The sequence below is a fragment of the Cyprinodon tularosa genome, unplaced genomic scaffold (assembly GCF_016077235.1).
Source record: "Cyprinodon tularosa strain WSP-4 unplaced genomic scaffold, ASM1607723v1 ctg12, whole genome shotgun sequence".
Classification (NCBI taxonomy): domain Eukaryota; kingdom Metazoa; phylum Chordata; class Actinopteri; order Cyprinodontiformes; family Cyprinodontidae; genus Cyprinodon; species Cyprinodon tularosa.
In genome coordinates, this window is record NW_024038003.1 from 1,984,947 (window position 1) to 2,009,100 (window position 24,154).

Sequence of the window (24,154 nt, forward strand, 5' to 3'; positions counted from 1 at the left end):
TTGAGAAGAGGGACCAGGTTGTAAACAGTGTATCTGTAAAGAGAGAAAAAAAATCTCCCACTCACCCCTCCCTCTGCAGGATTGGCTGCCCATTTCAGTTCTCCTGGCACTGTCCTGGTATCCAGCAGGGTCACTAGAATTTCACATATACATACGCACATGCAGATAGTTTAAGAAAAAAGCAGCGTAAAGTGCTTCTCAACAACTTTATTAATGTATAAAAATTCAGCTGCATAATAAAGAAAACCCTTTTCTGTCTGCAACATGTCCCAGCTGAGCGTGGGACAACAGCACAATGAGCAAAAGATATTATGATATTCCAGTGGTATGAGAAATTCTATGCTTTTAATATTTTCATGGCATTTACACAATAATTTTAAACAAAAGCGTATGATATAGTGAAAAGCATAATATAATATTTATACTAAGGTGCTTTAGTTTCCGAACCATCCCTCTAAACACTAGACATCTATGTACACCCATCCATCTAGCCATATTCTTCTGCTTATCCAGGGTCGGGTTGCGGGGGTAGCAGCTTCAGTAGGGAGGCCCAGATGTCCCTCTCCCCAGCCACTTGGGCACTAGTCTAAATCTGTACATTTTTTTTTTATAAATCTACTCACATTTCATTTTTTCATTGGCAATTGAAAAGTTTTTGTTCCCTTTAAATCAAACAAAGGCATTCATTATAGGCTCACATGATCCAAACCACCTTTTACCTACTTTTACCCTTTCAGGAGGCTGGAGAGCAGGATCCAGAAACAGGTGGGGAAGGGGGTGGCACCACACTAAGCTATGCTACATTTTATTATTCTCTGTCATCTCATTAAAAGAGAGTAGAAAAAGCATGATAGAGCAATGCTTACAGCAAGGGCAATACAGAAAGTTGTATGAATTGATAGATAGGGACCATTAATAATGTAGCATATTTCTGTTGTTATATGGTGCAATAGAAGTTCAAAAATAATTTCAAAAAACACAGACCAACCAAACAAACAAACAAAACAGTAAAAGTCATCATCCTTATATTTTAATTGCAAAGAAATACACAACCAAGTTTTCAAGTAGGCTAACTTGTGTGCCAGAATTAGGCAAATTTGATCTACTTAAAATGCATTAGTATCTTAGCTATCAACAAAACTTCCCATTCAAAAAAATTAAAAAAAAAACTTTAAAAAATAACATTTTGCAATTAATTTGTGGTAAAGGGGATACATAAAAAAGGAAATAAAAGGGACCAATACTTAATTACCGCAATATAAAAATATAGGAGTATGTAGCCTATTGCTGAACCTTCGCATCAGATTTATCTTACTTCAGTTAATTCAATTAGTAAGCTTTCATTTTGCCCCCATAGTTACTTTGGTATCAATGACCTTTATCCAGGAAAGATATTTGAAACCTTAATATTAAGGTTCAAAGGTTGGTTTTAAAATAATATCCACTGGGAGATTCAATTAACATTCTGTGCCACTATAATTTATAACAAAGGTGTTTTGATGTTTTCTTACAGCAAAACTATTAAAATAAACATAGATCATAAATAGATCAGTAGGGAATCACTTTTTTAGTCTGACTTTTTTCTCCTAATAGTTCATAATCCACGCACTTCCTCTCTCCAGCCCTCGGATGCGCCCGGAGCGCAGGCAGCGCCTCCCCAGCGTGCGCCACAAAAGCAAAAAATACTCACCTTCATTTGAGGGATAAATCCTCATCCTCGCACATGAAACAAATGTTATTATCCAGACGGAAGATAAAAATGTTTGCCACAGATGTCCAGCCATGTGTGCCGTGTGGAAGCGTGTGAGCTCTCCGTGGGCTGCGCGCGCTGGCTGAAGCGGCTCCATCCCGCTGGGAAAACTCCGCGTAAATGAAACCAAGTGTGAAAGCGAGTTGGGATGGATGGATGCAGCAGCAGAGACGGTGGATTCAGGGGCGGTCTCCCACTCAGAAGCTTCCCTTGATGTTAAATGACATGAAGTTAATGGAAAACATCACTGATTCCCATATTAGCGTCACTCATCTAATGTTATTGCCCAAAGTTCACAATTAAAAAGAAAATTGTTTATAAAATAAAAAAGGTTTAGAAGGAAACTGTGTAATTATGAGCCATTTCCAAAATTAATACAATATAAATAAATAGTGAATGAAATAGGAAGTTTTAAATGATATAAAAGCACAAATAAGCATCAAATTCTTCATCTATGATATATTCTGATCTAAAGTGAACAAAAACACCCAAATTAGTGGCGTTAATCTGTAATCTTAATGAGGTTGTTTGCAGGTTTAGGGTAAAAAAATGTCACAAAAGCCACGCTTTTGAAAAAAAGCAAAAACAATAGAACTCAATAAGTCTGCTGCATTAATTAGAATAAGATTAATGTTTGAAAACTTGACTGGGCTATATGATTTTGGCTGGAAGTGTTTGAGGCTCTTTGTCCTGAGAAGCAGAAAACATAAAGCTGCAGAGTGTGACTACAGCGCCACCTGTTGATTGGTGTTTGGTACATCTAAGGAGACCCCCATTGAGCGTTTAGGGAATATTGAGGCATTTGGATGTTGTGGTGCTAATGACATGTAGATAAGGAACCAGCTGTCAGCTGCTAATATCTTATATCCCACATGGGCAAAATACATAAGATAAAACAAGCTAATAAAGCCTTTTATGAAAATTCTAAACTTACCATGTGATGAGGCTATAAACAGCTGGTACATTCTTATGAGAATCTGTTTTGCTATTTGCATGTTAAACCCACTTTCCCCATTAAAGGTATTTTTTCAATACAGATAAAGAAAAATAATGGGGTGCATCTTGTACAACACTGCACATTGTTTAAAAACATGGTAGGGGACCTGAAAGGGACACATTTCATAATTGTTTCCCTTTATGTATGTAGAAATTTTGTTGGGAACTGAATATCTGAAGTGAGACTCACAATGATACTAGAACTCATATTCACAGGGAATCAAAATATGGGCGTAGCAGAAATATGACAAAACATTCATCCTGATGGGGTATTACTGTATATTTAAAATCATAAACACAGCAAAAAGGGAGCTGGTCAAGCAGAGGTTTGTATAGAAAAATCTAACTGACAAGCAGTATAGAAAGCAAAAATATGTAAAGCATGGTGTTAAATAGTATCCAACATCTTAGGATACTGGTTACCCCCTGCACCCCATGCAGTTTTAATTTCAACAAAAAATGCTCAACTAAAACCACTTGCTGTGATTTTATTGAAACAATGAAGCCCAATCTTAATAAAGGTGTGATGATGAAAGCAGTTTTTTTAAGTCTTATTTAAGGTTTTAATATAGTAAACCTTCAATCTGTTTCAATAAAATGTCCATATTTACTCTTTAATGTATAAAATCTTATCTGTCTAAGCACTCCAGGTTTGTAAGCATCAATGAGGTTGTGTCCCAAGCAAGGGCTGGTTCCATGGAAGTACCAGAAGGTTCTATTTGAGGCACATTATTATTTAAAGTGTAAAGTAATGATCTTACATTTTTAGGTGAAAAATAGCAGGTGACACATTTTTCTGAACATATGAAAATGTTGCTAAATTGTAGGTTGCCCTGGCGAAAATACTTGGTTATATGATTCATGTTCCTCTTTGAATGTTGTAAAAAAAAATAGTGATTTATTTTACTAATAAAAAATGGAAAGACTATCCAAATGTCAATATTAAGTGAGAAATCATAGATAATATTACAGAGTTTAAATACCTGAGTTTTATACAAGACCTGATGATAAGCTTTAAAAAAAAAAAGAAAAAAAAAATGAAATATGGGATATAATCTTGGAACAGTTAGATCAGTCAGACCCTCTTTAATTTGGAGGATAATAAAAAAACTATATTTGCCCTTATCTCAAATTTCTTATTGTATAATATATGGATTGATAACAAGCTAACAACTCAATCTTAAAACCTGAATCTTCCTATTATCAAGTTCTCAAAATCATGGGCAAAAAAAATAGCTGTATCACCATTTCTATATAGAGAATGAAATAAAATATGTTTTAGCATATAATTACCTTTTCAAATGTACATTTAGATAATAAAATCCATGACATGTCACATCAACCTCTTAAGCTGTTATGACCAGATGAGCTGTAAGTCCATGAAGAAATTTATAGACCTCCTACCCACTTTCAAATTGCCAAGAACCGTACAACTCTTATAAGGAGATAAAAAAGATAGTTTTTAAAGTATTAACTGGGTGTAATATCAAACTTCACCTTACAGAAGGTGTGTTCTTACATGGAGAGAGAAAAAAAGGAAGAATTTTATGTGTGTTTTTTCAATGAAATACTATACTCTGCAAGGATGACTAAGTTGATATAATATTTAAGCATTTTAATAGCTGAACTTTTGGCATACCATGAATGCATTTTCTATGTTTAAAGGCTACAAATAAACAAATGAACAAAACAAAAAAGAATTGGAGTTTTAGAAATAATCATCCAGATTATCTGTATAGAGAGAGAGCAGGGTTTTAAAAAGAGCCTTGGGGCACATCATTGGATACTGGGATTATCAAAAATCTTTATCATTTATTTTATACCAAGTTGTGATAAAAACTCTATATTTTGGTTGTTATCTGTTTAGATGATGTTGAAGATCCAGTGATGTTTCCTGCAGAATTATTTCTGTCCTTGTCACCACTATGCATGCATCTCTAGTCCAGTAAACACTATAACATTCCAGTTATTGTATTGCAACCAACAGAAGAATAAGGAGGCTAGAATAAATCTCATCACTCCTTAGTCTGACACGGAAGAATTGATTGGGTAAATTAAATCACTTGAAGTGCCTTTGCATTGGCAACTATCAAAATCAGAGTAAATATACTCTAAAAATGTATAAATATACATAACAAAAAGTTCTACCATAAATGTTGACACATTTCCAAAAAATAACAATCATCGTGATAACTGTTTGCTTAAGTTTAAACATCCACAGCAGCAATCATGGTTTTCTAAACACTGGAGTTTGCATTTAATCTGGTAAGTTAAACTCAAATAAAACTAAAAGCTTTCAAAAGCTTATGTAATAATGTTCTTTAATCAGCATTTTTATTCTCTCATGTAATTTTGATCTCTAAAATAAATAGCAGAATCTGCAGTTTTTGTTGTTCAGTTTTTAAAACTGTTGTAATTTGTAAGTTCCAATAAAATGTAATCTTATTTTACTTCAAGCCGGGTTTTTATTGCCATGTAGATTCACTAATAAACCCCTCCCCCTCAAAAAAAAAAAAAAAAAACCCTACTGTAAGCAAACAAAAGGTCATATGTAAAAAGCATGAAGAGACAAACAAAGGGGTGGGCCAAGATCCTTCTTCCTACACTCTTGTTCGAAACAGTGAAATTGTTAATGTTTCCAAATTTTTGTTTTTAAAGCCTCCATTGAAAATCACCAGCATACCAGCATGGGTACTAGCTGGCTGATTTTGTGGAGATTGGTGTGAACAAGCAAGCGTATTTGCGGGTGCAACTGAAGTGCATACACTGTGGGAGTTTGTATGTCTCGAACTGTTGGTCTCCATCTTGCGTTTTTGTCTTTGCAGTTGCTACACTGAAACCATCTCGGTCCCCTGTAAAGCGCCACAATAGACCCAGGAAGAGCATCTGGCACTTTGAGATCGTAAAAGAACCCCATCTTCCTGCTTCGATCTGCCAATCTATCCCCCATCCACCATAATACCGTTTTCACGTTTCATTCTCCCTTGACGCCACGATAGACTGCGCAATCACAAAAGCCCAATTAGCCAAGAGAGCAACGTCGACTTCGCTTAGGGAGCTGACAGCCAATGGCATTAGGAAGCGTACAGCAAGGGCCTATGAGGAAGCGAGTGCAGGTGGGTGGGACACGGTGACACAGTGACATGGATGGAGAACGATCTGTTTGTTTCTGGTCATTTGTGTCACCCAAAGTTTTGATTGATGATAGCTGGGATGTTTTTCCCACTCTCCTTTGAGATTCCCACCTCTCCGGAGGGGGTTTCTTGGACCTTACATTTGGCCCTTAGCCCTGCCCCACATGCACACATCTTACACAGACTTTTTGTCCTTTCTAGGGGCCCCAGATGGCTCCTGCCCACACATCTGTATTGAACAAGGGGTTCTAAATATAGGCTGTTGTTTAAACTTGCATATGCATTGAATTAACATTTCTGTCAGTTTTCTTTGTGTATGATGCAGGTGAGGAGGGTGGATAGGACAGCAAAAAATTCCACTAAAGTAAAGACAAAAGTACCCAATTGTAAATTTGTGCGTTTGAGGGAGAGTGTAAAGAGAAAAGCCCGAGGGACGGTAGGTGTGTGGGCGTCTGAGAGAGAAGAACAATAGAAGCAAGGAAAGAGAGATGAGGAGCAGCGCATTGCCAGTGAGGATTTGATTGGGTGGGTGGTTAGTGGTGGTGTGGAGTGGGGAGGTGGAAAAAAAAAGATCTTCCCTCAAAGGCTCAGCGAGATATTCCTGGAGCGAGAGATGGTTTCATTTGGCTTGCAGTCCTAAACACAGAGCTTAAATCGTTTCATATTCATACAACCAGACTGGTGTTCTCCTGGATGTATTAGAGATAATAGAATTTCTAAATCTGCACTTTGGAAGTTTGTGCATTCAGACTCCACAGTCGACAAAGCGTCATTAGCATGTCAGAGGCGTTCTGTTGGGTACCCGGTTCCCTCCATGGCAGCTGCTGTCTGGCAAATTACTCAGTTCATGTGTGCGTTGGATTGAATGTGCATCCGTGTTCAGAATGCTCAAAAGAAGAGACAGAGGGAAGGTTACATCAAAAACACCCCACCACAGCAAGTGTGTGTGCGCCTGTACCTGTCTGAGCTTTGATGACTAGAGAAATCTCCATCAGTACCTTGCTTTGGAAGTGTACAGTATTTGTGTGTGTGCACGTGGGGAGTGCTTGCGTGCCATGTTTGTGTGTGATTGCATAAACATGGTGTCAGAGTGATGAGATGTTCTCTCTTTCCATCTGTTCTGCTGGCATTTACATCTTAGGGAGCACTACAATGAAGAGGAAGACAGACAGAAGGAAAAACAGTGCTGTGGAGAAATACAGTAATATCGTCATTTTTGTCTGTCAGTCACTGGAGTCAAAAATATGCATCCATTCCCTTTGCAGCTGAGAGACTGGATGCTTGTCTTTGCACCACTCTTCCATTTTCTTGCTTTTTACTTTAGCTAATTTCATATTTTACTAAAGTCCTGTTTAAGGCATGTTTATGGATGGAGGGTGAGCTTCTGGAACTGACAAAAAAAAAAAAAAAAAAAAACATCCCTCAGCTTCGATCTGCTATTTCTCACCCCCACCTGCACCATAATACAGTTTTTACATTTTATCAACCCATCAATGAATCACAAAGCCATGATTATTCAAAAAAGGAACAAAAACTTTGCTCAAGCACCATCTAGCAAAACTTATAAGGCACCATCTAGTGAGGGCCCAAGCGAGTGGTGGTCAAAAACAGATACCTAGAAGAAACAAAGTCTTTTTTAAATATCTGATGGCAAACAATGCAATTTTCTGTGTCCAACAGAATTTATGAAATGACTAAATTTACCAGTTTGTGCATGTGTATAAATTTCTTTAATTGGATATAAAACAGAATGATGTAGGGCCAAAATAGCAATGCATAAATAAGAATCAGAGAATACCTGGTTTTAACTTGAGTTTGGCGCAAACCAGATCTTAAGAACAATGTGAGTGAAGCTGCAACACTCTCACACTTTCATTTGTTTTGTTATAAGTGTATTTTATCGTGTGTGTGTATGTGGCTCTGTGGTCATATATGGCTGACTATATGAGAAACTGAGAGAGAAAAATCTCTGTTCTGTCTTATCTGTCGTCTCAGTGGAGAGCCTTTGCTGTTTCCCCCCTCAGCGATGTGACCTGCCTGTGATAAGCCATGGCCTCCTCTCCACAGATAACACAGCGCCCTAAAAATACTCCTCTTTCTACCACTCTAGTCCCTTCTGTTCTCCTCACCTCCTCTGGCTAGGTGTATCTTCTAAAATCTCCATCTCTGCCGTGAGTTAGCGCTGCCAGACTGGAACACCTCTGGGCAATTCCTGATGTCTGGGAGGCCTTTTAACTCTCCATCTTCTGCTCTACTCATCATCAGATGCTCACTCTGTCAGAGGCCATGGATGTTGCAGTTTTTTTTTGAACAACAAAAGTGTTATTAAGGCTGTTACATCACAAGTTTGTTTATAATCTTCCACAATAACTCCTTCAGATACCTCAGTCACCCACAGTCTGGACACACAGGGCAGATGGCATGTAGGAGGAAACAGTGAGGACAAATCTGCTGGGCTCACATAATTATATATGAAGTGGTTTACCCTGATTCCTCAATAAAGCACAGATGAGTGCATTACTTTTTGTGCCACACTGCTCCGACGGTGGGGAATAATGCTTATTATGATAAACAAAGGGATCTTTTAAAAAGATCATGCCACAGCCAACTGCTCTTAGATATTTTTTATCACTCTGCTGCCTGAACTCTCTTATGTTGTGAAAGTGCTTTTAAGGAAACAGACAAAACGTATTTATGTGGGCTTGAGGAAGTTTCTAACTAATTAGAAATGCTTTTATTCCACATTGCTCTGCCACATTTGACATTTAGTGTTAGAAAGCTGTTGTTTTTGTTGCTTTTTGTGTGTGCCTATGTGCACAAGTATACGTGCACATCCTTGACTTTTCTTTTGGCCCCCGCCCACGCAGGTGACCAGAGTGGGGCCTTGTGTGGGTGGACAACTCAATGGTGACCCCCCCTCACCCCCCCTCTTTCTTCTTACTCTTACTCACCCTCTTTTTTGTTCCTCTCCCCACATCTTTTTTCTTGTCCTGCATCCAGCAGCGTGAGCTTGAAAAATGAGAACAGGGGTCATCTTCTTTACTTTCTTTCTTGAGAAAATGATCTCTAAAAGAACATATAAAGTTTAAATTAGTTTAAGGATGCAATTATATTTAATGTTTAAAGAGGAAACTTTATAGAAATATACCGGGTGACAGTTATTGATCATTTTGAAAAAGGAAATTTGTTAAACTAGCCCAATCAGCATTCTTTAGATTAAGGTAGAAAATAAAATATGTGTAATGAAAGCTGTTACTCTTGGCGATAAACCCACAAACAAGCAATTCCCCTTGGCTCCGCCAAGCTTTTTAAGTGTCTTTTTGGCGTCATGGTGGTTTTACGCCTGTAGCACTACTATTTCAGTGCACTCTCACAGCTCACAGTAATGTTGTTTCCACTTAAAAAAAGGAAACTCTATTTTTTTAACAGGGATTTTTTTTCCAGATCTACATACCTTGCTGTATTTTGCAGCAGAGACAAGATTTAAGAAAGAATTTAAGAGGTAAAAACTCACATGTAAGTACAGTAGTTATGATGAAGAAAATAGCAAAAAAGAACAGGGATTATTGTTACGGTTGCAGACTTTGCAATCAACTGATTAAATATTATAGTAAGTAAATTAGCAATTTTTCATTGATGAAGTAATTCCATAAACCAAACAAGATACTTTTGATAGATTATCTTCAGTAGTCTAGTTGTTAAAAAAAAGAAAAAAAAAGAAAAAAGTGGGATGGTGGAATTTTTTTATTTCTTTTTTTAAGCATTCACGGTCTAATTAATATAGTTTATTAACCTAAAGCAATATGCGTGGTATGGTTGTTACATGTCAGGTACGCAGGTCATTGACCTTCACCAAGGCACCTTCTTGTAGAACTGCAGTCAGTCCCTGGAATGGCATGACTATCACTGCCCCTAAATAGTTAGGGAAAAATGCAAAGAAAAAATTTCCTACTGGGATCAGCTTCATAGTCATGCTAGCCACTTCTTTTATTTTATTTATTTTGCTCAGGCTACTTGCTGAAAGAGCAATATTATTGCCATCACTGTTGATATATACCGGTAGTGGAGATTTTACACATTGATGTCACAGGGGATGGTATGGGGGGATGGTCATTTATGAATGGCGATGCCTTTCCCCCTCATCACCCCTCAACTCGAGTACAGATTATCTTACAAAAGTGAAAAGTACATGCTAAACAAATTTTAAACTGTAGTTTAAATATAAATGTACAAACATAGAATATAATTATATCCAAAAATTTTTAAATTTGTGCTGCTTAACGTGGCCACACATTGGAGTAATTCCACTGGCTTGATTTTAATGTTCATTTTTTAGAGAACTTTAGCTACTGTGTTGTAGATCTGTGTTTTTTTCCTGATTTTTTTTTTTTTTGTTTTGCCTCTGGTGTTGTACAGTAAGCTGTGAAATTGGAAGGATTTCTCAAATATTCTTTTCCTTTTTGAAAACTTGTCATGATGCATTACTATGGCAACTATAGCAAGTAGATGTTTTAAAACCCAGGAGTAGGTCAATAACATATAAAGCTGAAATAATAATCAAGGTACTTCCCTAAGAACCAGCTGAATTGACCAAGGGGCTGAGGATGCAGGGGGCAGGAGCAAAGAGAAGAGCAGCAAATTTAAGCCGTCACTTGCATCAATCATTAAGGCCGATGTGAGTTCTTTTGGAAACAAGTTAGAATAACTCCAAGCCCTTGCATGGACCCATGCAGAATATTGGGAATGCAGTATTATGTGTTTTACTGGATCCTGGCTGCAGGCACATATATGGGACTCCAGCTTCTCTATGTCAGACTTTCTGACCACACAAACAGATAGAGATTAAAGAAGACTGGAAAGTTCATGGAAGTTGTGTTAGCAGTGCTTGTGAACAACAGATGGCGTCATCCATGACATGTCATTACTACAGCATAGATATTGAACTGTTGTCAATTGGTTTTTAGACCTGAATGTGATATAATCAGTTTAATTCCTATTAAGCAGCAAACACAACAGCCAAATGCAATTGTGGCAATAACTGGTGATTTTAAACATGCCTTACACTCTGCAACATTGTTTTAAGTAAATGTCAGGGACTCATACATCTCTATTAACATGCTGCCCATCTCTGGTCTGTAATTGTTTCCATTATTGTAAGAATATCCATAGCTGTACATTGGTTATTTATTCTCCAGGTGCACCGTTTTCTTATAGTTTTCAAACACTACAGAGTATTTTATTGTTTATCTTTTAACTCTTCACAAATAAGTTATTCTTATAAATTTTTCTAAGGTCCACATTTGTGTGAACATTTTTTTTTCTATAATCATTTTGCTGCTGCAAACAGCAGAATTTCCCCATTGTGGACAATAAAGAGATTTTCTATTCTATTCTATTCTATTCTATTCTATTCTATTCTATTCTATTCTATTCTATTCTATTCTATTCTATTCTATTCTATTCTATTCTATTCTAGTGAAAGACCTCCTTTTGGGAATTTGGATCACAATCTCGTTTTTCTATGCTCAGAGTACAAGACACATTATAAGAGACATTTACATTTAAAAAAATGTAATAACATGGTCACAGGAAATGGAAGAGGCCCTGCAAAGTGGTTTTCTTGGATTTAGCTTCTGTTGCCTTTTTTGCTTCTTCATTAAATGAGCAAAAACTCACCTATGCCTCCTTCTACTCCACAACCACGTCCACATTCTTTGACAAATATTGAGTTTTGTTTTTATTTTTTTTTTATTTTGACATTGTAGCTTCTTTGACAACTTGAAATAATAAATTCAGGAAAATATTTAAAAAAGCAAAAAATTCAAAGGTGAGCAAAATCTTTTTACATATTTTTGTTCTGGTAGGTTTGGTAAAGAGTCTAATACAGAGGTTAAATAAGATGAAAACACCTTTTCTACAGAGAGAAATGCAGGACAAGTAGGTGATGAAGAACATGCAGAAAACAGTAAGATGTAAGGGAGGAACACAGAGCTTTAGTTGAAGAATCCAGTATAAAAAAACAACTACTAATGATGAACAAGGGGACCTGAAACACAAAGATCATGACAACTGTTGTCGTAAGAGTATTTGCTGACAACAGGATGTGTTTATATCTTAAAGCTGTTCTCTAGTTTGCACCGATAGTGAATGATAAGAGAAGGGGGCTTATTGATGCAACATAACGTGTCTGTTCATTTCTTAATCTTGAGATTATAAGATACTGTAGACCACTTCCATTTCTACTGATACTGTTAGATCAAGATGTGGTAAGGGCTGTATGCAATTTTCCTAGAATCACATTAGGTTAAAAAGCACCTTTTCCCATGGAGGTGGTTTGACAGGATCCAAATGCAGACAAAAAAGCTTAAGGTTGTTACTTAAATGTTTAATTAACGAAAAGGTCAACAAAAGCAAAAATCCAAAAACAGAAATCCACAGAAATCCAAAAATGCTGAAAACCAGGAATAGTCACAACAAGAAGGGGACAAGGTAATGACGACAAACCAGCAAAGAGTGACTGAGCAGGAGGAGAATAAATGGGAGAGAGAAACAATGACCAGGCTGATTAGCAGACTGGGAGCAGGTGTGAACAGAGGCAAGAAGGAAGCTATGGAAAAGGAGACTGACACAAGAGGACAAACAAGAGATATCTGAGAACTAAAATATACTAAAAAATAACTAGACCACAAGAATGAAAAATAAGACCAATGTAACTTGGAGATAAAACTTGAACAAAACCAAAACCATGACAGAATGTCCAAATGAATGGAAGTAGTTCTATAATCCTGCAATGAAACATTCAGTCCGAAATAACTAAAAGTGTTAAATCAACACTTTGAAAAAGTTATTCTTACAAATATTATTCGGGAATCCAAGAATGATCTATGTACTGTTGTTCTAGGGAAAACTTATATAGTTTGGTGAAACATGTATACTTGAGATTACGTACCTCATGTTTTGCACTATACAGCTTGTTTGTAATCATGACATGAGATCAGGAGTATTGGCTTCCATGATGCAGCCCTGGGTTTCCTGTTTTCCTTCTGGGTCCTATAAAAGCAGCTCTCTGACTAAAGATACTGTATACACTGAGTGGTTGCATTTTTATTTAGTTCTCTGCTGCCTCTTCATCATGACTCTTAGAAGCATCATGGTTTTCATCATCCCATTTTTCATCATAGTTGGGGTACTGAGCCCAGCTGACTCTGCTGGTAAGTTTATAACATCAGATTTAACTGTACAATTCTGACTGAAATACAGACCACATGCTTTGTGTGTGACCTTTTGATCTGTAGGTATTCGCTTCAGTAAACACTGCTGTAAAAGATATGATGATATGGTGGTCAATATCCGTCACATACGAGGCTACAAGGGGCAAAGTAAACAGGGAGACTGCATCAATGCCATCATTTAAGAGTCTACTCCATAAACCCTTACACTGTGTGCCTGTATTCATTTTCTGGTAAATATAGCTTTAGATTAAATATGGCATGACATGACTACCATCAATGAAAATCATGGTTTAATTCTAAAAAGTGGCTAAATAAAAAATGTAATAAATAAATAGATAAGCAAATAGTTTTTGGAAATTCTGCTTCCAGTCTGTTCCCTTAAATTACTTTTTTATAATTAGTTACTGTCACTAATTTATTGTTTATAACCTTGTTTATAAAATAGTTTTTGTTAAGTTAATGGATTATGCATGTATAATAAAATCAGCAGTGTCTCATGTTTGTCTTAAAATGTGTCTATCATAGTTTCCACACCACCAGTTACCACGAAGTCTGTGCAAATCCAGAGGATGAGTGGGTGAAGGACACTCTTAATAGTCTGGGGTAAAATAATTTTTTTTTGTTTGTAGCATCCTGTATCAGTTTAGTTCCAGAGTACCTAAATGCGCTTGCATAATTGGTTTAATCTTAGGAAAACTGTTGCATATATAAATGATAAATATTTATTTTTGTTTTGTTTTTTGTTTTTCTTTTTAGCTCAAAACAGAAAGCCAAGCGGAACAGCAGGTAAAAAACTGAGAAAACCTAAAAAAATTTCCACACATGGAGGAAGAAGATCTTTCAAAATGACAAAGTAAAAATTTGCAGCAATGGAATTAAGATATTTTAATCTTCTGTAATCAAATCTTTGAGAATAATCTCTGATTTAAAGGCATTGGGGAAAGTTTGCTATATTGAACTAAAACATCAAAAATAGTTATTTCAGCTACTCATTTCACCCAGTGAAATGAATTATACAAATTAATTAAACACAGACCAATGTTTAAACTCACTGACTACTTTTCATTATTATCTATTTCTGTTCAAGATATGTTTAAAAATAAAATAAGATTATTGCTTAAAAACATGTCGGTCTTCTCAAAACTGAGTTAAAAATGTTTGACAAAAAGATTGTTATTGCAAAAGATTATTTTCAAAGTGTATTGTTCATTTTGAGGATGAGCCTAATCCTACTGTAACTGTTTTATTTTACTTTATTAAATATGGCTGTACTTGCTTTGTACTTTTATAAGCTTTGTTATGTTGACCTATTGTCCCATTTTAGTTTTTAATACCTTGGGACATATAACCTCATGCATGTCTTTTAAACATTTTTTAATGTATTTTTAATGCTTGCAATATATTATTGAATAACTTGCTAAATATATGAATCATATATCAAGCACATTAAATATGTTTTTAAGGGGTTTGATGCTGTTGTGTGCTTTTATTTAAAGACATTTTCAAAGTTGTTTTGTTTCATTCTCCATTGCATCAAACTGTGACATTTTACTTTGGTACGTTTTACTGATTCATGTGATTTTGTACTACTCCATTAGTCTTCAATTAGTCATTCAATTAATCTTCTCAATGTTTTGGCATTAATGTTTAAAACAAGTAATCTTTGAAATTTCAAATATTATAGTCAATCTCATCTAATTGTTTCAGTTGAGAATGGCAAACTGTGGTATTCATGGCCCTGCTTTGAAAATCTGGAATTCAAGTAACAAAACATTGTATTTTTCCTGGAGTTGATACCTTTATAAAATAAGAAAAAGCATTTAGATATAACTTTAAAATGTATCATTAATTTACTTAACTTTGCTGGAAGTGAATCTCTTTTTCATTTTCGCATTTATAAGGTTCTTCTTTCTTCCGATCATCCAGAAGGCTTTTACATTTTTTTTACCTTTGCTTTCTGCTACTCCTGCTCCTACACTAGGCAGAGAACAATCAGAGCAGAATGAGGGATATAAATGTTTCCATTGATGTTTGTATCTCACCACTCATAGTCATTTGGTGTATGGCAATAAAGATGTGCAAGCATTTATTCTTAATTTTATATCAGTAATGTCATTGTAAATGTAAGAAAGAGAAAACACCATATCTGTTTACATTTTTAATACCCAGTTCACATGTTTAAAGTGAGAAAAGAGTTAGAGAACAAGAGGAAGAAATCTTTAATATGACCAAAGCAATAACACTTTCAACTATATAGGACACGTTAATTAGATACATAACTGGGCTACGGTTCAATTTTGGGGAAAAGCTGAGAAAGCTCCACTACTATTCTCTCTTCATCTTTCCTTTAAGGTTTTTTTTTTTTTTTTTTTTTTTTTACAACATGTAAGAAATATAATACTTAAAGGTATAGTGGAGGATTTTTGGGAGTTTTTGAAAAGACCCTCCCTCTCCACTTAAAAAAAAGGCACATGTACCATCCTGTACCCACTCCTGAGAGGGAACGCTTATTAAATGCATCCCAGAGCGTGCACAAGCTAATTTCTCCTCTTCTATGCTCTGTTTAATAGTTGCTGTTTGCATCACTCATACAAGCTTATTTTACAAAGGAAGATTTGCAATTTTTCCACTATGTCAGACTCACCACCGAGCACGTGGGACCACCTTATGTAAATATATCACCAGAACGATTGACAACTAGGAGAACCATTTATATTGGTGATCCACCTTGGAAAATACCATAGTGTTTTATAATATCAAATCAAATTCTTTTATGAGTTTCTATCGATTTATAAATCACAGACATCTGTGTTAGCGTCTACAATTAAAAACAAACATAAATCTAAAAAGCTAAAGACAGGTGGGGTCACTATGAAAATCCAACCAATCCTCTCTTTAACTTCTATGGATTGAACTATTCAGATTGGATCATTCTGGAATAACACAATTCTCCTTTCCTACTACAAGTTTTGTATTTATGTGTTTTGTTGTTTCATGTATTATATGAAGATACATGTAAGGTAGGGGAAGGAAAATTTGGACATGGGGTGTTAAGGCATATGTCCCATGAATAGCTGTTAAAAAAACAGAAAACAGCTGCAGTATGAAAAAGTTCCATCTGCTGGTGAAAAAACAGTAGCGGTAAATAGGTAGAAATAGGATGAAACAAATTTACCTTGTCGGGTATTTATTGTACTGTAATGGCAGCTTCTAATCCTTATTGGGAGGATCTTATGAATCGATGTCATATCTATGATTTGGTTGCTGCAGCTCCCTCTCAGACATCACACAGTTCTTGGTTTAGGAGAGAAAGTGGCTCATGTGGCCTGAAACTCTTCTCAATAGATTCTACAATATTTATAGCAAAGCTGTATCTTTACTGTAGCACTAATATAAGCAATCAAAACAGAAAATAAACATGCTACATTTACCCTTGAATTATTAAAAAAAACTCTACACATAAAAAAGAAATGCAAGCAGTAAAAAGATGTGCTTAATTAATAGTGTAGCTGTATACATTGTCTTAGTAATATTTATTGAACTATTTAAAAAATTATTCATCAATTATTTATTATATAAAAACTGCAAATTTGCTGTTGTGTTTAATTGGCTTGATGGAGTTTCAAGTACTGAACAGGGATTTGAAAATTTAAAATATGCATAGTTCTTAAAATTATTCAGATTGACGAAAGGATTAAACAAATCCTACTTATGACATCTGTACTTTTTCAAATAAGCCTTATATAAGACCATCTAAAACACAAAACTGATATTTGACTATTTGTTCTCAAGCCAAAAGTAACTTAATAATTAAGTGAACCCTAAAAATTTTAAATAATTTCTTTCCTATGTGCAAGACATTCATCATTGTTGAAAAATATGCAGATTCTCTTTTTGTTAAATCATCACTGCTTGTTTGGCCTATGGCAATACTGCCCCCATATGGGGAAAATATATATACAGTATATTTTGGACTTCTTAGATGGACGCCATCTAAAGCATGAGTTTGTGCAAACTGACCCTCTTACCAAGAGGAAAGACTGTTGCAACTTTCTGGTGCCCAAGTTCACACATCCTGTTTCAAAAAAATTGTAGAACTGCACTGGGACAATAATAGATAATGTTGAAGATGGGAACATGAGATGATATTTTTATTTTTTTCAATCTTATCAAGGATCAGCTAGAAACAACCTGGACCAAAGGACATATATATACACATAATAACAACATGTCTAATTAATACCATTAAGTTAATCTTAACAGCCAGTTCTAGACACAAATATCCAAAGGGTGGTTAAATCCCTGTTTAAGTAACTCTTTGGTTAAATTTGTTCAACCAACCATTTAATCTCTAGCCATTAATATGCTGCACCCTTCTATGTTTACAAATGAAAGGCCAAATAGTGAAGGGATGTCAATTTTTGTGAAACAAAATTTTAAATTTATTCAACGAGATGATCTAATTCTCAATAATGAAGAATTTAATATAGAATCAACGTTTGTCGAGCTTGAGACTTCAAAAAACAAAAATATTGTGATTGGTCAAATTTATAAGCCACCTGATGTTGATATTATTAAATTTAATGATGGAATGAACAAAGTTCTTGGAAAAATAAATCAAGAAGACAAAATATGTTATATTATGGGAGATTTTAATATTAATATTTTGAAAAGTGAAATTCATAGTCCGACAAATGAATTTCTAAATATGCTGCATGCTAATTATTTTTTTCCAGCTATAGACAAACCAACCAGGATAACTAATCAATCTGCAACTTTGATCGACAATATACTGTTTAATACTTTGTCATATGATACGATGTCTGGGCTATTATTTACAGACATAACTGATCATTTACCAGTATTTCTTTTTGCAAAATATAATGAAAATGTGAAGACAAGACAAGTTGAAACTCAATACTTTAGAAATTTTAGTAAATCAAATAAAATCAAATTTAAAAAAATGATACAAGAAATTTCTTTTGATGAAGTTTATAATGAAAATGAACCAAATTCTGCCTATAAAGTGTTCATAAAACTGTTTAATTCTTGTTTTGATAAATGTTTCCCATTAATGCATGGAGTTGTGAGGAAAAATAACCCTTGGTTTACAAGTGGCTTGAAAAAATCTTCTAGAATTAAAAATAAATTATATAAAAAATATCTTGTATGCCCAACTCCACTAAATCTGGCTACATATAAATTATATAAAAATAAATTTGCTCATTTGTTGAGAGCATCTAAGAAAACATATTACAGCAATCAGTTTAGAAAATGTTTAAATAATATAAAAAACACTTGGAAAACGATTAACCAATTATTACAAAGAAAAAAGGCTGCATCAAAGTTTCCTTCAACTTTTGTTAATGGAAACTCTGTTCTGTCTGATCCATATAAAATTGTTTGTCATTTTAATAATTTTTTTTCAAGTATAGGTATCACACTTGCCAACAAGATCCAAAACACAACGATTGATCCAGTTGACTATATTAAAGATTCATTTCCAATAATGGATAGCTTTGATCTTCCAAACAGTAATGAAGTGTGTGAGGTTATAATGCAGTTAAAAAACTCAGCTCCAGGGCATGATGGCATTAGAGCCTCTCTGATAAAAGATGTGCAGACCCCATTGAGCAAACCTCTGACACACATATGTGCACTGTCAATGATTACTGGTATTGTCCCTACAGATTTAAAAGTAGCTAAAGTCATCCCTGTATTTAAAACTGGTGACCCAAGTATGTTCACAAATTACCGTCCTGTTTCCGTTTTACCATGTTTTTCAAAAGTTCTAGAAAAATTGATTTATAAAAGATTATTAAAACATTTAAATAAACATAATATAATCTATCAGTATCAATATGGTTTTAGGAAGAATTATTCCACCTATATGGCACTTGTAGAACTTACTGACAGAATATTAACTGCGTTAAACAATAATGAATATACAATAGGAGTGTTCTTGGATCTCTCTAAAGCATTTGATACTGTTCATCATGAAATTTTACTGAAAAAGTTATTTAAATATGGGTTTCAAGGTTTTGTTCATAAATGGTTAACTAGTTATGTAAAAAATAGATATCAGTATGTATCAATGAATGGTCTTGATTCAAAGCAAAACTCAATACAATTTGGAGTACCGCAGGGCTCCATCCTAGGACCTTTATTGTTTTTAGTTTACATTAATGATCTTGCTAATGTCACAAGTTCTACAATACCTATTCTGTTTGCAGATGATACAAATTTTCTAATCTCTCATAAAGACTTGACTACTATTACAGAGAATTTGAACAGAGATCTAGCCCAGTTTTCAACCTGGTTCCAAGCCAATAAGTTATCTTTGAATGTGAAAAAATGTAATTTCATGGTTTTTGCTGGGCACAAAAATTACACATTTGATGATATAAGAATTTGTATTCAAAACCAACAAATTGATAAAGTTTCTACTGTTCGTTTTTTGGGTGTCCAACTTGACGACAAACTCCTTTGGAGAGAACAAATTGGTACAGTCTGCAAAAAAGTCACTAAATCTCTTGGTATTTTGAGAAGGATTAGAAATTTTGTTCACAATAAAGTGATGTTAACTCTATATTATTCATTAATCTATCCATACCTGTCATACTGTAATATTGTTTGGGCAAGTACATTTCCTAGTTATCTTAAAAAAATACTACTTTTGCAAAAAGCTTTTGTTCGCTTAGCAACATTCTCTAAAGTTGATGCAGCTAGTGCTCCTCTTTTTTCCAAATTACAGCTGTTGAATATTTTTGAAATTAATATTTATCAAACATGTACCTTTATTTTTATGATAAAACAAGGTCAGTCTCCTGATACTTTTAAGAAATATTTTGTTAAGAACTGCTAAGTGCATTCTTATAATACTAGACAAGCTTTGTCTTTTCATTTACCGTTAAGTATTAAAACTCAAGTGCAATTTTCTTTTCGGCATCGTGGTGCAAAATTATGGAATGAATATGGAAAATATTTGGAATCTTCAGAAATAAATGGTAGAAAGTCTTTGAAAAAAATACTGTTATCCAAAAAAGACAGTGATGTATGATTTTACAAAAATTTGACCCCCTGAAATCTGAATGCTAAAATGTAAAAATAATGTTACTGTATATGTCTATTTTGTTTTCTCTGAAAGGACTTTCATAATGCGAGCTGCCTGATATTTTGTTGGTTTACGGGTGTGGCCTTGGTATAAGCCCTAAAGGGTTTCTGTCACACTCCATCACATTTTTTTATTTTATTCTATTGGTGTATTCTGAGTTTTTATTTTGATCTGTGAAAAAAAAAAAAAAAAAAAAAAAAAAAAAAAGGGAGCAGTACAGAAAGAGTTAGCAATTTGCAACCACACCTAAGTTGTTATTATAAAATTATTGAACTGCTGTAGACTTTTATTCGTGCTCTTAATCAGTTTGTGCCGTTATCTCAAGCAAAAGTAAGTTTGTGGTAAAAAAAAAAAAAAAATCAGATCAAAAACAGCCCGTTGAGTCAAATGTTCCACTGAAAACAACTCAAAGCAGAGGCCTAAAACCCCTTCAGAGTGATGTAAAGGAGTCACCATTATAAATTCTTGATGGGACTCATTAGGTTTAAGTGGCAAGAACTATTTCACACAACTTGGGGCTAAATGTTTTTGGTTTTCTCATGATTAAAGAGAACATAATTTCAAATATTGTCATGGTTCTGTGCTTTGTTTAGTTTTCTTTCTAACTTTTCAGTTTCACTGTGTCAGCAGTCGTTTCTCAATATGTGTGCTTTAGTGTTCTCATGTGCTCATGAAAAGTCATCAGCTTCAGGTCTAGTACTGTTCCAATTCCCAATAACACAATACTGAGAACAGACAAAGTTCCCAGTTTTTTATTTCACCCCTCCCTCTTTACTGAGTATACACCAGAGCACCAGAGACTTCTTAATTCTTGATATCGACAGCTGTCCCAGCATGCATCATGGCAGCAGCAGGTTCCAGGCCGGCGCTCACACAGCTCAGTTTTGGCTAATTGCTTCAACGATCTCCACAGTTCATGAAGCTTCATGTGAACATGTCACCACCTACTGGTGGAATGCATATCTACAGTTAGTGATAGAATCTATTTTTTTGCAATTGTTTTCCTTGTTTGTTTTTTTTTTTCATTTAAGTTCCTTTGAAATTTTTATTGATTGGTAATAAAACCTTTTGCAAATTTTTGTGTGTGTAAAATGTCTTCAAAGAGAAAAATTATTTAAGTTACACTGTTATTCTGCCATTTAAGTGAAATAAGCTCAAGCATACAGTGAAAGTGTTTGTGCAAATATGGCAATGATAAGCTAAATGAAAGGAGGAAAACATTTTTATTCAAACATAGTAGTTTTTCCACAGTTTTTGGCTTTAATTGGGTTGTAAGTTATTTGTTCAACCAATCTTTTGGTTAAACCAACCAATCTTATTTGGCAGTGCTTTTACCCAATCTATATTTTTACTAGGTCAAACCAATCCAAATTTGTTACATTAGCCAAAATACTTGTGTTTTATCAGGACTTTCAGAAGTCTGAAGTGGGTTTGGAACCAACGATTTCAGGAGTGGAAGAGCAAGTCTTACAGCTGAAGCCACTAGCGAAGTAACATTTTCCCTGAAAGCAATAGGCTACTACTTAAAACTGATGTTACAACTGTTACCAGTGTATTGCTCAGATTTTGATCATTACATCATTACATCAAACTAGTGTTAACCAAATAGATTTTTTTTTTTTTTTGCAACCAATGTATTCTTAAAATATATCCAAACTCTATACAATTGACAGCAACTCTCCTACACATTCCCACATCTTGACTGAATGTTGAGCTGTTTAAATGCCTGCCGAAGTTCTGGGCAAGCTGACCCACTTCCCGAAGCGGTCACGTGGTATGACAGGGTAGCGGGGCTTTGGACGTCATCTTTTTTGGCTCCTCCCCCAAATGAAGCAAGCCTCGATGCCCACCTTGCGGGAAACACCCGCTCCACAACTCGACACACGCCTCGAAGCCTTGGATCATCTCATAACATCACTAGTATTAAGTTATAAGTCCTCTTTTCTGTTGCCGTTGTTCTATAAAAACACATTTTAAGATCATTTGAAACTTTGCTGCATAATAAAAAAAAAAAAAGGACCGGCGGAGCTCTTAGGCTAACAGCAGCCGGGGCTAACCTTAGCCAGTCTGCAGCAGCCCTTTCTTGGCATAGTACCGCTGGCTCTGATGGCGATTTTTTGTTTTTTTTTTATGGCAAAATGTTAATTTGATTTGTTTTTCTCTGACTGTGTTAATTATTATCCCCCCACTAAATGAAAAAAGTAAGAATTTATTATTATCTAGAGACTATTAATAAAAGGAGGTGAAATGCAGCTCCAGACGAGTCAAGCTTATGGTGACGTCACAAGTACATTTCTGTTCCAATTGATTCATATTTATGCTGCAGAGTGCGGGCCAAGATAGCAGCCAGCGCACATGCGTCACTGTGAGCTCCTCTGAGTTTTAGGCACCACTTGCTTATAAACCACAACAAATTAACAGTACATCACTTTCAAGAACTGGTATGTGAAAGAAAAGACAATACGAGAGCTAAAGTCTGGTCCACTGTCCTTTCTAGGATTTTTAGGCCTTTTATCCTGTGCTAGCTAGCCAAATGCTAATACAGACAACAGGACAAAATGAAAAGAAAAAAGGAGTAACTTTTTGTTGAACTGGAATGATGATTCTCCACTCAACTTATGCTGCCCTTTACCTGATGCTCCTCTTTCAAATCCTGCTTCCAAGAAAATACAATAACATACTGAGAGCTATTTTACAGTTCATATCTCTGGAGCAAAAGATTAGCCATAACACTGAATTGATAGTTGCTGTCAAAGAAAACATGGAAGGTATAGAAAACATAGCGAAGACAAATCATGCCAAGTTGCAAACAAGATGAAAAAAATCGAAGAAGTAGAATGTTACAACCGACACTGGAATCTAAATCTTTTTAATTTACCGTAATTCTCTAACAAATCCTTAGAAGACCTAAGAAATCAGGTCTTCCAGATATTTGGGCAGATGGCTCCTGATGAAAAGAGCAAGCTGGGCTTTCTCGTCGACACGTTTCACTGACGTCCAACGTCCCAGAGAAGACAGGAGCCGCTGTGATGAAAGAGAAAAAGCTTTGACTTACGGAGGACCTGACCTATGGTGAAAGACAGCAACGTAATAAACTTTGGCCACTTGTTGAAAAAGCTCACAAAGATTGAAAGAAGACAGAATGGCGCGGTCCAGATGGGATCATTAAAGGAAAGAGAATCAATGCTGACTCCATGACAGATTTCTAATGTGACTCCCATGGGTTTGTCGTTATCTCTTTACTTATAGAACTGAATGTTTTGTTCTTTTTTTCTCTGTTAGGGAGGAGGTTGGGGGGAAGAAAAGGAAAGGACAGAAAATGTCTGTTGACCTCTTGTTTAAATGTTAACTGTAAGAGACAGATTTTATGCAATGCATTCCAGTTTTATTTGCTTAGAATACTTAAGCTAATTACAGGTGCCTAAAAAGCAAAAAATTGTTCACATCTCGAAGCCTTTGCACTAACTTACTCTGAAGATAGTCTCACTTAATGTTCGTGGTTTGAGAAACCATATAAAAAAAAGCGATGTTCTTTTTTCTTTGAAAAACAAATTCTGATATTATCCTCTTACAAGAAACACACTCCTGCGGCTCAGACGTTATGTTTTGTAAAAGCCAATGGGGAGATAAAGCACGCATTTATCATGGTACACATAATTCTGCAGGCATTGCATTGCTACTCAATAAATTTACAGGAGACATCTTAGAAATTTACAAATCTAATAATGGTAGATGTTATATTATCTTATTCAAAATGAAGGGTTAGTCTTTTTATAATATGTAGTGTAATGCTGTATGTTGCAGAAATCACATCCAAAATAAGGGATTTACAAAGTAAAAATAAAGACACTCCTGAGTTTTGGTGGATATTTTAATGATGCTCTAGATGAAAGGATTGACAGAGAGAGTTTCCCAAATGTTCCTTTCA

At 35.1% G+C, this 24,154-nt stretch overlaps 2 protein-coding genes across 3 annotated transcripts in view; one reads left to right on the forward strand and one right to left on the reverse strand.

Annotated features, from left to right (window-relative positions):
- LOC119773734 (ephrin type-A receptor 4-A-like) overlaps positions 1 to 1,954 on the reverse strand; it is a 41,185-nt gene extending 39,231 nt beyond the window's left edge. Inside the window, exons 1-2 of the mRNA XM_038270862.1 lie at positions 1,691 to 1,954; positions 66 to 133 (exon numbers count right to left, since the gene is read on the reverse strand). Of these exons, the coding sequence (XP_038126790.1) occupies positions 66 to 133; positions 1,691 to 1,847 (225 nt within the window). The 5' untranslated portion in view covers positions 1,848 to 1,954. The remainder of the gene's footprint in view (positions 1 to 65; positions 134 to 1,690) is intronic.
- An 11,016-nt stretch (positions 1,955 to 12,970) lies between these two features.
- LOC119773745 (C-C motif chemokine 14-like) overlaps positions 12,971 to 24,154 on the forward strand; it is a 43,473-nt gene continuing 32,289 nt past the window's right edge. Inside the window, exons 1-4 of one of the 2 annotated variants that reach the window (XM_038270885.1) lie at positions 12,971 to 13,091; positions 13,176 to 13,290; positions 13,638 to 13,715; positions 13,869 to 14,603. In XM_038270885.1, coding sequence (XP_038126813.1) covers positions 13,013 to 13,091; positions 13,176 to 13,290; positions 13,638 to 13,715; positions 13,869 to 13,902 — 306 coding nt within the window. In that variant the 5' untranslated portion in view covers positions 12,971 to 13,012 and the 3' untranslated portion in view covers positions 13,903 to 14,603. Of the gene's footprint in view, positions 13,092 to 13,175; positions 13,291 to 13,637; positions 13,716 to 13,868; positions 14,604 to 24,154 lie in introns of those variants that run through there. The other variant, XM_038270880.1, reaches the window with a different exon arrangement.